The 14265-nt window shown below is 43.1% G+C and overlaps 1 protein-coding gene across 4 annotated transcripts in view; it reads right to left on the bottom strand.

Moving 5' to 3' along the window:
* The window catches only part of HSF1 (heat shock transcription factor 1), a 98752-nt gene that overhangs the window by 52438 nt on the left and 32049 nt on the right, over positions 1 to 14265 (bottom strand). For all 4 annotated transcript variants that reach the window (XM_038388735.2, XM_038388736.2, XM_043509866.1 and 1 more), the window contains one exon: positions 10497 to 10621. In XM_038388735.2, the coding sequence (XP_038244663.1) occupies positions 10497 to 10621 (125 nt within the window). The remainder of the gene's footprint in view (positions 1 to 10496; positions 10622 to 14265) is intronic.

The following is a 14265-nucleotide window of genomic DNA, read 5'->3' as shown; positions in this document are numbered from 1 at the left end:
TACTCTCAACAGGAGACAAGCTGTGACCATAAACTCTCTTTAATGTCGACAAAAGGGTCTGATATAAATTGCATCTGGTGTTTTTAGACAAGTGAAAAAACCTCAAACCACACCTTTAGATACAAAAAGAAAGAAGAATATAGTGTACCAGGCTCTGAAAACATGGCTTCAAGCTTGTGGTCCAACAGAGGCTACTTACCACACTTCAGCAAAAGGTGCTTTACAACAAATACAAATGCATTCGGTTTCACATAAATTCTTAGGAATGACCATGCTCTGCTCCGCCAGCACGCACTGGGCAGACTGAACTCTATTTACCTGCATCAGAAATATCTGAGTAACACGGACCTGAGCGTTTTGTTGAGAGAGATGTGGTTGAGTAGTGCAAGAGTCACCACCTCTCTCCAGATCTGTATAAGGAGGATAAGACTTGCCAACTTCCCACAGAGTTCGAGGATTTAGATAATGGCTGTTAAACACTTTGGACAGGAAAACATTAGGTAACTTAGTGTTGTTACAATTCTATACAAATCATTCCAATTTTGCACAAGTGACTCCTAAACTGTTACAGAATAGCTGACTAGTGCATGGCTGAGCAGCTGATTCAGTCAGATCAGAGGCCGATGTGTAGCAAAATGGGTAAGCAGCATTTGTATACATTCTCATCTCTCGCAATTCCTGCTGGGTGAGGGCATCTTGACCTGCTAAGATGATAATGTCCTTACTTCAAAGAGGGGACCAGGGGACTGCATTGCCTGAAATCCAGTCAGAGGCAGGGACAGGTAAGCTTTAAGGGAGGGGGAAAATATTGACAGGATGTCACGCTGAGGGTTAGAAACTCAACTTTCTTACCAGATATTGTTTTATAGATTCAGAGATTTTAAGGTCAGAAACGACCATGAACTATTGTGATCTAGTCTGACCTGTACATCACAGACCATCGGACTTCCCTGAATCAACTCCTGTTTCAACCCCAATAGGCATGGTTGAACTAAAGCATCTCTTAGAAAAACATCCAATCTTGATTTTAAAGTTTCCAGTGATTGAGATTCCACTACTGACCTTGGTGAATTGCTCTAATGGTTAATTACCCTCACTGTTAAATTTGCACCTTATTTTTAGTCTGTCTAGCTTCAACTTACAGCTACTGGAACTAGTCACATACATTAAAAATTGAAGAGCTGTCTATCAAATTTCTTTTCCCTACGTAGGTATTTATGCTGATCAAGTCATGCTGTACCTTCTCTTTGATAAGCTAACTAGACTGAGCTCCTTGAGTGTCTCACTATGAGGCATATTTTATAATCGTTTCATCACTCATGTGTCTCTTCCCTGAACTCCCCAATTTTTCAATATCTTTCTTGAAGCAGACACCAGAACTGGACACGGTACTCTAAGAATGGCCACACTAGTGCCAAACGGAGAGGTAAAACAACCCTTCTATTCGTGAGCCCCCCATTTATATACCCATTAGTCCTTCTGGCCAGTGTTGCACTAGAAACTTGTTCAGGGTCATGGATAATTAGCTGAAGTCTTTCAGAATCACTGGTTCCTAGGATCCTGTAAATATGGCCTACATTCTTTGTCTTTAGGCATATGACCTTGCATTTGGCAGTACTGAAACGCACGTTTTAGAAGAAGTATGTTTCACAAGCCTCTTTGATACTAAACTTATTTATTTATTCCAGCAATGGGGGACATGGAAGAGAATTTTGCTGAGAAATTCAGGGGCCAAATCTGAACTCTTTACAGGGGAGCTTTGGGGCACTTTTCATGAAACTTCTTCCCACAAAACTGACCAGTCTTCCTTGTGGTCACAATAACCTCTTCTTTACTCTGATTCTTAGCTTCTAGCTATACCTCCTCACACACCACTAGGGTTCAGGAATCTCTCTTTTTTTCCTGCAAACTCTCTAAAGTAGTCTAGGCTATCAGTACATGAAAAGAGCACAGAGAACCTTACTGTGTTCTACACCCCATATTCTTCATAGAGAGCGTTATATGATTATGGCATAATTATGATTTATTTTATGCAAGATGGGTCATGTGAGATCATTGGAAAGGTTCTGATTTACTGAATACAATTATCCTATTTGTATGCATGCATCATTTCTGTATCTGAAATTAGGAATATCGACTATGTATCTGTATTACAAATGTGTTTACACCTGGGAAACACCCACAAGACAAGAGGCTTTTATTCTGAAAAGCTGGGTGCGGAAGGGGTCATTAGAGAAAACAATAGGCCTTAGAAGAATCTTATCACAAAATCTATCTTTTGTAGTTAAACTTATTTTTGCTTTGTCTACAACCTGTGCATGTGGAAGTCATAATTTGGGGCAGAAAGCTGTTGTATATTCCTCTCTACATTGAGGGAGGGGGCGAATTTCATGAGCTGAAGCCTTCCCATGCAGGGCTGATCACAGCATCTGCATGTAACTGCAGCTGGGTGTGTCCCTGCTTGTCTGGGTGCTGGTGAAAGAGCATGGAGCTTGGAGAGAGTTTGTCACAGCAACACAGTCTAAAAGGAGCCCAGGCTGGTGGGCTCAGTGGTACCCCAGTTCCAGGTGGCACCACAGGGGGGAACCCGTCACACTCATCTTTAGCCAGAATGAGCCAAACGGTTGTAGAGTAAGGCATGGTCTTCTCCCACTCCCATGCACACTAGTTCGTTCAGATTATTTCTGTAGCATCACAATCGGAAGCCATCACTGGTCTAGTAATCTTATCTGTCAAGTGAAGCAGCCTGGGTGGCTAAAAGCTTTGCATTAGGAGCCCCAAGATGACTGGCTCATACATAATGATGGGGGAGGCCTACTTAGAAGCATTATCAGCATGTCCCAGAATGCTGAGAATTCCTCTACTGTCCATGCCTTGTCTGCTCATTTATCTTTTCAGCTCATTTCTTCAGGTGGCTGGTTTTCTTCACCCCACAAATACATAGTGGTCCCAGTCTCCTGCATATTTTAGCTACATTTTACACTTGCATACAAAGATTAAACCCCATTATTCCCGCACATCAATACAATTCTCTACTCATCCTCTGGTCCTGCTAAGGAAGGATTCCAAAACTTGAATAAAGACTTGTTGTCTGTAACAGCCCCTGTAGTGACTAAAGGGGAACAATCTGAAGCAAATACTCACCAGCAACCACACACCACACAACAGAACCACTAACCCAGGAACCTATCCTTGCAACAAAGCCCGTTGCCAACTCTGTCCACATATCTATTCAGGGGATACCATCATAGGGCCTAATCACATCAGCCACACTATCAGAGGCTCCTTCACCTGCACATCTACCAATGTGATATATGCCATCATGTGCCAGCAATGCCCCTCTGCCATGTACATTGGCCAAACTGGACAGTCTCTACGTAAAAGAATGAATGGACACAAATCAGACGTCAAGAATTATAACATTCAAAAACCAGTTGGAGAACACTTCAATCTCTCTGGTCACTCAATCACAGACCTAAGAGTGGCTGTACTTCAACAAAAAAGCTTCAAAAACAGAGTCCAACGAGAGACTGCTGAATTGGAATTAATTTGCAAACTGGATACTATTAACTTAGGCTTGAATAGAGACTGGGAATGGATGAGTCATTACACAAAGTAAAACTATTTCCCCATGGTATTTCTCCCTCCCACCCCACCCCCCACTGTTCCTCTAATATTCTTGTTAACTGCTGGAATTAGCCTACCTGCTTGTCACCATGAAAGGTTTTCCTCCTTTCTCCCCCCTGCTGTTGGTGATGGCTTATCTTAAGTGATCACTCTCCTTACAGTGTGTATGATAAACCCATTGTTTCACGTTCTCTGTGTGTGTGTGTGTGTGTGTGTATATAAATCTCTCCTCTGTTTTTTCCACCAAATGCATCCGATGAAGTGAGCTGTAGCTCACGAAAGCTTATGCTCTAATAAATTTGTTAGTCTCTAAGGTGCCACAAGTACTCCTTTTCTTTTCGCGAATACAGACTAACACGGCTGCTACTCTGAAACCTGTAAAGGGGAACAGTAGTAGGAACAACTGAAAGATCTTAAAATGTACAGAAGCTCTATATCAAATTTTAGAGGTGAAGCTTGCAATAGACATCTCAGAGACAGAGGTAGAATGAGAGCAAGGACAGTGTCTGGAGAGATCCCACAGCAGAGGAGATAAGATGTAAAGTGACCACCTGAATGAAAAAGGAGCGGTAAGAATTAGGTTCAAACCTGGAGAGAGGACTGGAGAAAACATTAAAACAGAGTGATCAAGAATAGCAAAAGCTACACAGATGCCAGCTAGGATGAGAACCGAGCTGGGTTCAGAGGCCACATGCAGATCAGCAGCCACAGTACTGAGATTAACATTAAGTATGCTCTGGGAGGGATGTGTAGAAAGTCAAGAGGAGATTATTTTCTTCAGAACCCTGCTAAGGAAAGGGAAGCTGGAGACAGGATGAAAGAGTGGCAATCCAAGTATAAGGATGAGTAGGTGCTAAAAGGAGGTAAGAGCAGAGGCATGCAGCTGTATTTATCACAGACAGGGAACCTGAAAAAGGCTGGGAAGATCTAGAATTTGGACAGGGGTAAGGTGGTTGGAAGAGTCATCACAAGAGTCCTTTGTCATGGAGAAGTGGCCTATAGATATACCTATTCAGAGGAAGGCTATGTGCTAACTTGAAGGCCAGGGAGCACGCTCCTCCACAGGGAGCACAGCCTATCAAAGCAATTGTACCATTTCTCTATTTAACGCTTAAGTGCTTGTTTGAAAAACTTAGTTCTGCGAGAGGTGCCTTGCTCATTTATTACACAAAGTGCAACATACATTTTGTATTTCTGGGTCAGTAATTCTCTTCCTATTTGTAGGGAGACAATGCTGCTCTGAACCCTAGTGCCAAGAATGTGAACCTGGCAGCATCTTCTCTCCAGAACGCTGCTGTATGCGCTCCACCTAGTGGCTTACACAGGCATGCAGTTCACAGTCAATGATGTTCATTCTATTCCCACAGCGTAGTAGGGTAGTCAGAGTACAGCCTACAGAGATCTACAGTTCCACTTCAATGTATTTATCTTTACTATACGAGTATGGTCCCAGACACTCAGTCACTGCATTTGATCCAAGAAGTAGCCAAAGAGAGATAAGCACTGCATGCTGGGATCTCTAGTCTCTCTGGCCTGTTACTATCTAATAAAGATGAACTCTGCAGTAAATTATTTTTATGCAAATTAGATGTGCCTTTTGGCTCCCAGGGAAGAGTTACTTGTAATTACAGTAGCACCTACAACTCCTCAATCTGACTGGGGCCCAGTTACACTAGACACTGTACAGACAGGTTACCTGTTTGGACAGTACCCGTCATCTGCCAAAGAGATGGCATTGGGGTTGCTGCTTTTCTAATGAAGCAAGATGCCAGTTTCTATTGCTAAGAAAAGGTGTAGGAGATAATATCTTTTATTGGACCAGCTTCTGAGCTTACACTGGGCTCTTCTTCAGGTTTAAGTTTCTTTTGCTGTCACATCAGCAAGTCGTCAATGGCTGTGTGTATGAATAAATAGGAGTGACAGAAATACATCTTAGAAGCAATGAAGGACTAAGACAGACCAATGGGATCCAGGTGGGCTGCTGCAAGCTCTCGAGCTCTGTATTCCCTACATACAGAGTAAAAAGGAATCAACTGTGCAGCAGGGGTGCTGGAAAGACAGTGCTTTCTACCTGGGCAGAGTGACACAGAGCAGCTGGGTCTAGAGCTTCCAGGAACATAAGAATGGCGATACTGGGTCAGACCAAAGGTTCATCTAGCCCAGTATCCTGTCTTCCAACAGTGGCCAATGCCAGGTGCCCCAGAGGGAACTAACAGAATCAAGTGATCTATCCCGTCACCCATTCCCAGCTTATGGCAAACAGAGGCTAGGGACACCATCCCTGCCTATCCTCCAGGAACTTATCCAGTTCTTTTTTGAACCCTCTTATAGTCTTGGCATTCACATCATCCTCTGACAAGGAGTTCCACAGGTTGACTGTGTGAAGAAATACTTCCTTTTGTTTTAAACCTGCTGCCCATTAATATCACTTGGTGCCCCTGTGTTGAGGAGTAAACGCCACTTATTTACTTTCTCCACTCCAGTCACGAGCCTATAGACTTCTATCATATCCCCCCTTAATCGTCTCTTTTCCAAGCTGAAAAGTCCCAGGCTGCATCAGAGCAAGCAGCAGCCTCAGATCGTTTTAGGCAGCTGACTAATTTTCCAGGAAAAGCAGGAAAAAAAATTAACTCCCATCTCAGAAACACAGGTATATCCTCTAACAGATTTAACACAGGTTCCATTACTAACAAGTCATCGGCTAGAACATGCATGTTTAAGATGAATGTCTAAGACGTCCTCTCTAATGAACAAAAACCTCCCTAGCAGGCTACAAACTTGCTGCAATGTGCTGTATCTTAAACTCTTATTGCAGAACAGAGTTTTTCATTCAGAGTGGTGCTGGACGAATCACTTTGTTTGCCTGAAGGCAAAGGAAGCAATTGCTCTGTCACGTACCAGAGCATAGGAAAAGCAGATATACTCCTCATCATGCAGGGGTATTTTACACCTTTGCTTATTGGAGAGGAAAGGAAGAAGTGCTTTTCTTCCTCACTGGCAATGAAGAGCCTGAGGAGAATTTGCATTTCATACAGCAGGGGCTGGGCACTCTGACCCAGGGGCAGGCAAAAGATCAAGAGGATCACCTAGAACAGGGGTCTCCAAACTTTGAGACGAGAGCCATATTAGATTTTTGAAGGGGCTTTGTGGGCCGAGGCAACTGAAAAAATTAAATATGCAAAATCGTTAAAGAAATAGTATTTTAGGATTAGTGAGAAGTATGGTACTGATGTTTTTCTGACAAAATTACATTTAGCTGTGGTTCAAAGTTAGTGTTCCCTATCAAAATCGATTGTACATGTTCATCAGACAAGGTCAATCTGTAGTTGGATTTCACATATTTCATCATTGAAAATGTTTTTTCACACACAAGTAGTGCCAAACACTGACATTAATCCACGGACAAAGTTTTTTACATGAGCATATTGATCACTTGACAGGCATTTATAGAACTCTACCAGATTTCCTCTCTTATATTTGTCCTTTAACAAGTTATTGGATTGCAGGTCAATCACTTCCATTTGAAGTTCAGGTGGCAGTTTTTCAAGATTGCAATCAAATGGGTTTGGAAGATCTGTATTTCTCCTGCACTCACATCAAGGTCAGAGAAACACTCCTGGAACTGTAGCTTCGGATCAGAAATGATTTCTTGAGCAAACCTAGCTGGGAATCATGATTCAGTTTCTTGGTTGAATTTTTCACAACATGTAAAATGAGCAAAGCAGTCCCTCGTCAGCTGGGACTCAAAAAGAACTAGTTTTTGCCTGAATGCTTTCACCTGGGTGTACATGTCACAGATAAGCCCGTTTTCCCCTTGTAGTCTAAGATTGAAGTCATTCATGTGCTTGGTCAAGTCTACGAAAAAAGCTAATTTCCAAAGCCATTCACTGTTTGTGAGTAAAGGTAGAGGTCGGGTTTTTTTTGTTTTTTTTTTATTAAGAACATTTCAATTTCAGTTCTAAGCTAGAAAAATCACAACAAAACCTTTCCACAGCTAAGCCATGGAACTGAAGCGCGGTAGGGCAAATCGTGATATTCTGATTCTATTTCCACCAGAAATGCTTGCAACTGACGATGATTAAGTCCATGTGAGCGAATGAAATTCACGGTTGAAACTACGCGTTCCATAACACATGACAAATCCAAATATTTCCCGCACAATGCTTGCTGATGAAGAATGCAATGAAGAATCATAGGCTTGGGACAACCTGCACTTTCACAAGCTTTGTAGATTTGTCCAAACAAACATGTTTCTACCTTCATCGGTTGTAATGCACTTCAGTTGTTTCCATTGCAGGTTGTATTAAGTGACTTTTCAATGTCTTTGAAAAAAATCTCTTCACCTGTGGTTGTTCCATGCATACTACGCACAGAAGCTAGTTCCGTAATTTCAAAATTACTGTCGACCCCGCGAACAAACAGCAGCAGCTGTGAAGTATCGGAAACATCGGTTGACTTGTCAAGTGCGAGAGAAAACCACTCAAACTTCTTAGCCTTTTCATTCAGCTGGAAAATTATATACTGCCAATGACCTCGATTCTGCAAGCAACTGTATTCGCGAAAAACTAATTGTCTTAAATAAATCTACTTTTTCTGGGCGTATTTCTTTGGCTGCTTGAACCATACATATTTTAACTAGCTCGCCATCAGTAAATGGTTTTCCTTGTTTTGCTAATAGGTGTGCCACTCAGAAGCTGGCTCTTGTTGCAGCTTTGTTCTCTGTTTTCTTCTTCTTAAATATAAACTGTTGTGACAATAAGCCACGTTTCATGGATTCTAATTTATCTGAACGTAGCTTTCCTGTAAATTGAGAGTAGTTCAACAAGTGCTTGGTTATATAATGTCTACGAATGTTTTATTTTTAGCACTGCCATAGTTTCATTACATATTAAACACAATGCTTTACTACCTGATTCGACAATGAAATAGTCCACACTCCCCTGTTCTTTAAACACGCAACATTCAGAATCAACCTCTCTCTCCTGTCCTTTTCCCAAACATAATTGCCCCAACAGCAACAGACTTAAACACAACGAATATACGTTTGTCACTAGTTTGACACGCGCTAAAACAAAAACCGAGGGAAACAACGACTCACACATCCGGTTCCTTCTGCCGCTACTAACCTATCTACTGTGCTCATCAGTTCTGCAACCCTGGCAGGAATGCAGTGATGTCATGAAGTTCCGCTGCTGCCACTCTGGGGTTTCCGCTGCTGGCCCCAACCAGCACCTGCTGCTGGCCTAGTGAAGGAACTCAGGCTGGCAGCAGGCTGAGATCCTGGCTGGCAGGAGCCTGCGGCGGGAACCCCAGAGCAGGGGTTGGGAGGAGCCCACAGCGGGAACCCCAGAGTGGTGGCAGGCTGAGCCGCTCAGCCCGCTGCTGCTCTGGGATTCCCGCCACGGGCTTCTGCCAGCTGGGGTCCTGCCACCTGATGTGATGTTGGGGGGGAGGCCCAGAAAAAAATCTAATCTAATCTAAACTGGGCTGGGCCGTAGTTTGGAGAACCCTGACTTAGAACCTGGAGACAAAGCTGGTTCTCTCCCACGCATGTGACCAGCACTGCAGAAGTGACCTGCAAGTACAAGGGGTAGCAATGAAATCCAGGAGAAGGGAGCTCTCCGAAGGCAGTGTGGAAGATGTGCTCTCTGTCGGGCATGCACAAGTCCAGTACCCATTGGGCCTGCCTGCTCTGTTCAGCCAGCGAGCTGAAGGCTAGAGCTGCACTTGACAGCATCCTCCCCAGTTCGTAAGCCACAGCAGGTCAGTCCTTAGGAACACTGGTGAAGGATTCTTCATAACAAAGGCAAAAACTTAGACATTTGCCATCACACATCTTGAGGCAAATCTCATGTGGGAGATGACTTATTCCACCCAGCTGAGATTTGCAAATCTTCCTAAAGCATCTGGGATGTCCATTTCCCATTAAAATTAATGGAAACTGGGTCTCTAAATCCCATAGGTGGCTTTGAAAAAAATCTCATCTTAAGTCTCCTAACTGGCAGAGCATAACTTTAAAATAAATCCGGCCATTGGGCATGAAAACGAGCTGCTGCTGCATGGATTACAGACACCAATGTGCATAGGTTACGTACTTCTGAATTCTAATCTGACCTATGTGGGACAGGAGGCCAGCTTAATCTCAGTAAAGGGGTGATCAACAGTGCTCTGTGATGACCCCCAAAGGTTGACTTGCCAAAGAGTGTTAATGGCGACTAGACAAGATCACATGCCCTATGCTCCCAACGAAAGGAAAAGTACTGGGTTGCTGGCAACAAAGTGGACATTTAAATTGTGCATGTAAGATGGGCTCAAAGACGACAGCAGTATTAGCACAAAGGGGTAAGAATTATTCCGACACTTGAACACCAAGGTGATGGTCTTGGTGTAAGAACATGGAGAACAGAATGTCCACATTTTGATGGAAGATAATCAAGAGACAGAACCCAGCCCCATGCAGAGAATCAGATGTCTGGTTGTGACACCATCTAGGAGGGAGACATCATTCTGTTCCTAGCCGCCCCTCCAGCTGACATCTAAGGCCATGTTGGATTCCAGAAGGAAATTAGTACAGCATTACTCTGGCTAGGATTTCAGGGTTGGTCGCTATGATACCAAGGTCTTTAGGAAGATTTAAAGGTGTTCAGAAGCGCCCCCAAACTCCAGCTCCTCCTTCCCCTGGAGAGAGAGAGCTTCTTAAAGCAAAGGTTACACTCCTGAGACCACTGGGATTCTGGCAAACATAAGAAAGCAGAGAGCAATGCAAAGCAGTTAGACTCTGCCCAGGGGAGGTCTTGAACACAATACTTTCAGAGGGAAGTCAGATTGAGCACATTATTCCACATCTCCTGGCCTGCCCATATACGTACTGTTTCATTGCTATCAGTTTGGAATCCATGCTCTCTTGCTTTCCTTTCATCATCTGGACATCAGTCAGTAACTTGGTTACATTGTCTTGACGAACCTTTATATCCTCATTCTTTATACTGGAGACCTGGAGACAGAAAGGAAGAGGACAGTGAGGTTTCACCCTATAAAATTGTTCTCTAAGCATCAAAGATGGCAATGCAGATTAACTATCCTCTTTCCCCATCCTGACCCACCCACCGGCCTAATTATACAACGAATCAGACAGGCACAGATCAGCCATCTATTATATAACTTTTTTACAAGGCTATCATTTACAGACCCTTCCTGAAGGAGCAGAATCCTTTTGCGTCAGAAATGCAAACGCTACAGCTGCACTGGAACCTTGTACAACAGCTGTCAGCATTGTACTGACTTTCTGATTAAGTCTACAGTCTTCCATTGCACCAACAGCTACCTAATTTGAAAGTAACACATTCTAAGGGTGTGTCTTCACTGCAACAGTTAACTCCTAACAAGCTAGCCCACTGGAGCGAGGGCAGAGTGAAAATGACCACTCTGTGAAACACTCCAACTACACAGTGAGATTAGATTAGCACCTGAGGAGTAACTCAAGCTACTGCACTTTAGTAACTCAAAGATCATAAGAATATAAGACTGGCCATACTGGGTCAGACCAAAGGTCCATCCAGCCCAGTAACCTGTCTACCCACAGTGGCCAATGCCAGGTGCCCCAGAGGGAATGAACAGAACAGGTAATGATCAGTGATCTTTCTCCTGCCATCCATCTCCACCCTCGGACAAACAGAGGCTAGGGACACCATTCCTTACCCATCCTGGCTAATAGCCATTAATGGACTTAACCTCCATGAATTTATCCCGTTCTCTTTTAAACCCTGTTATAGTCCTAGCCTTCAAAACCTCCTCAGGCAAGGAGTTCCACAGGTTAACTGTGCGCTGAGTGAAAAACAACTTCCTTTTATTTGTTTTAAGCCTGCTGCCCATTAATTTCACTTGGTGGTCCCTAGTTCTTATATTATGGGAACAAGTAAATAACTTTTCCTTATTCGCTTTCTCCACACCACTCATGATTTTATAGACCTCTATTATATCCCCCCTTCATCTCCTCTTTACCAAGCTGAAAAGTCCTAGCCTCTTTAATCTCTCCTCATATGGGACCCATTCCAAACCCCTCATCATTTTAGTTGCCCTTTTCTGAACCTTTTCTAATGCCAGTATATCTTTTTTGAGATGAGGGGACCACATCTGTATGTAAGATGTGGGCGTACCATGGATTTATATAAGGGCAATAAGATATTCTCCATCTTATTCTCTGTCCCTTTCTTAATGATTCCTAACATCCTGTTTGCTTTTTTGACTGCCACTGCACACTGTGTGGACATCTTCAGAGAACTATCCACGATGACTCCAAGATTTTTCCTGATTTGTTGTAGCTAAATTAGCCCCCATCATATTGTATGTATAGTGGCGGTTATTTTTTCCAACGTGCATTACTTTACATTTATCCACATTAAATTTCATTTGCCATTTTGTTGCCCAATTACTTAGTTTTGAGAGGTTTTTTTTTTTTTTTTTTTTTTTTTTTAAGTTCTTCACAGTCGGCTTTGGTCTTCACTATCTTGAGCAGTTTAGTATCATCTGTAAACTTTGCCACCTCACCGTTTACCCCTTTCTCCAGATCACTTATGAATAAGTTGAATAGGACTGGTCCTCGGACTAACCCTTGGGGAACACCGCTAGTTACCCTTCTCCAGTCTGAAATTTTACCATTTATTCCTACCCTTTGTTCCGTTTTTTTAACCAGTTCTCAGTCCACGAAAGGATCTTCCCTCTTATCCCATGACAATTTAATTTACATAAGAACCTTTGGGAGGGACTGGTCAAAGGCTTTCTGGAAATCTAAGTACACTATGTCCACTGGATCCCCCTTGTCCACATGTTTGTTGACCCCCTCAAAAGAACTCTAATAGATTAGCAAGACATGCTCTCCCTTTGCAGAAACCATGTTGACTTTTGCCCAACAATTCATGTTCTTCTATGTGTCTGACAATTTTATTCTTTACTATTGTTTCAACTAATTTGCCCGGTACTGACGTTAGACTTACCAGTCTAATTTCCAGGATCACCCCTAGAGCCTTTTTTAAATATTGGCATTATATTAGCTATCTTCCAGTCACTGGGTACAGAAGCTGATTTAAAAGGACAGGTTACAAACCATAGTTAATAGTTCTACAATTTCACATTTGAGTTCTTTCAGAACTCTTGGGTGAATGCCATCTGGTCCCGGTGACTTGTTATTGTTAAGTTTTTCAACTAATTCCAAAAGCTCCTCTAGAGACACTTCAATCTGTGACAATTCCTCAGATTTGTCACCTACAAAAGACGGCTCAGGTTTGGGAATCTCCCTTACATCCTCAACCGATGAAGACTGAAGCAAAGATCAGCAACACTAAAACTTCAGCCACATCTTCACCCTGGGATGGGCCATCTATCTCAAGCTTAAAGGACCACTTAATTCAAGCTAGAGATGTATGTGTAGATAGGAGATGGGTTAGAGGCATAGTTTGAGTTATATCTCAAACTAACAATGAAGCAAAGACCAGCCTCAACTAGACGTGGAGCTGAGAGGCTAGGAAGATGAAGTGCCTGTCTTCCCTAGCAATGTTAAAGCACTGCCGCGGCAGTGCTTTAATGTGGCTGTGTAGTTGCAGCACTATAAAAAAATCCATCTCCACAAGGGGAGTAGCTCCCAGTGCTGGTGTACTGTTTACACTGGCACTTTACAGCACTGAAACTTGCAGCCCTCAGGGGGGTGTTTTTTCACACCCCTGAGCGAGAAAGTTGCCGTGCTGTAAAGTGGCCATGTAGACAAGCCCCAAGAGAGCACATTTACCGCTGTGGTTTTACTGAAGATGTATACTAGACAATTACTGCTCTTTGCAATCAAGCACATTATGTTTAGCAGAGGACACTGTTCTGAGGTCTAATTTTGCTAAGTCTGAACATTCTTAGAGAAACAAAGCAGCTGTTGTTTACAAGACTAATAGAAAAAAGGATCAGACAGAGCTCACTCTTCAGTACCAGGAAAGGGCAAGACAAGAGCAAAGACATGGAGACCGGATGGGGAGCCTTTTCCAGTGCTTCCTGAGTCAGAGTCAGCCAGCCTCATCATTCCCATAGCAAGTACTTAAAGGGATGAAGGGAAGCTTCTGAGACGCCCATTTCATTTTCCTGACAAACATCTCACGGGGATCACCACCCTGGTACGTATCACAAAGGCTTTAAAATGTGAGAGCTCTCTGAGCCTGCCAGCAGTTACAGGGGTTAACACATTTCACTTATTCAAACAGCAGCTCCCTCCCACCTTTACTAGCTAGCAGGCCCTTTGGGATCTGTACCTCGCAACGTGGTACATCCTTTGCTGACCGTGCAGCGCTGTGGAGGTACTAAATGCTGCTCAGCGAAAGTGGCACCTAATTATTGCTAAAGTTATTGCAGAGTGCACTGGGACTCTAACATGCAGCACAGTGTGCTGCCGTCTATGGGTGACCTGGAAGGATTTTTGGAAAAGGATAACTGAAAACCTGGCTGGCTGCATCTCCACCCACATTTCAGAGCTAATGGAGCAGTCTAATAATTCATGAGAAATGTTTGGCACCTAAAATATCAAAATGCTTCTACAAAATGCTTTTTTATTGAAACAAAACTAAATCCACTCTCAAGACGACAACTATGTAGCAAACACAAATG

The sequence above is a fragment of the Dermochelys coriacea genome, chromosome 2 (genome assembly GCF_009764565.3).
Source record: "Dermochelys coriacea isolate rDerCor1 chromosome 2, rDerCor1.pri.v4, whole genome shotgun sequence".
Classification (NCBI taxonomy): domain Eukaryota; kingdom Metazoa; phylum Chordata; order Testudines; family Dermochelyidae; genus Dermochelys; species Dermochelys coriacea.
This window is presented reverse-complemented; position numbering and strand designations above follow the sequence as displayed.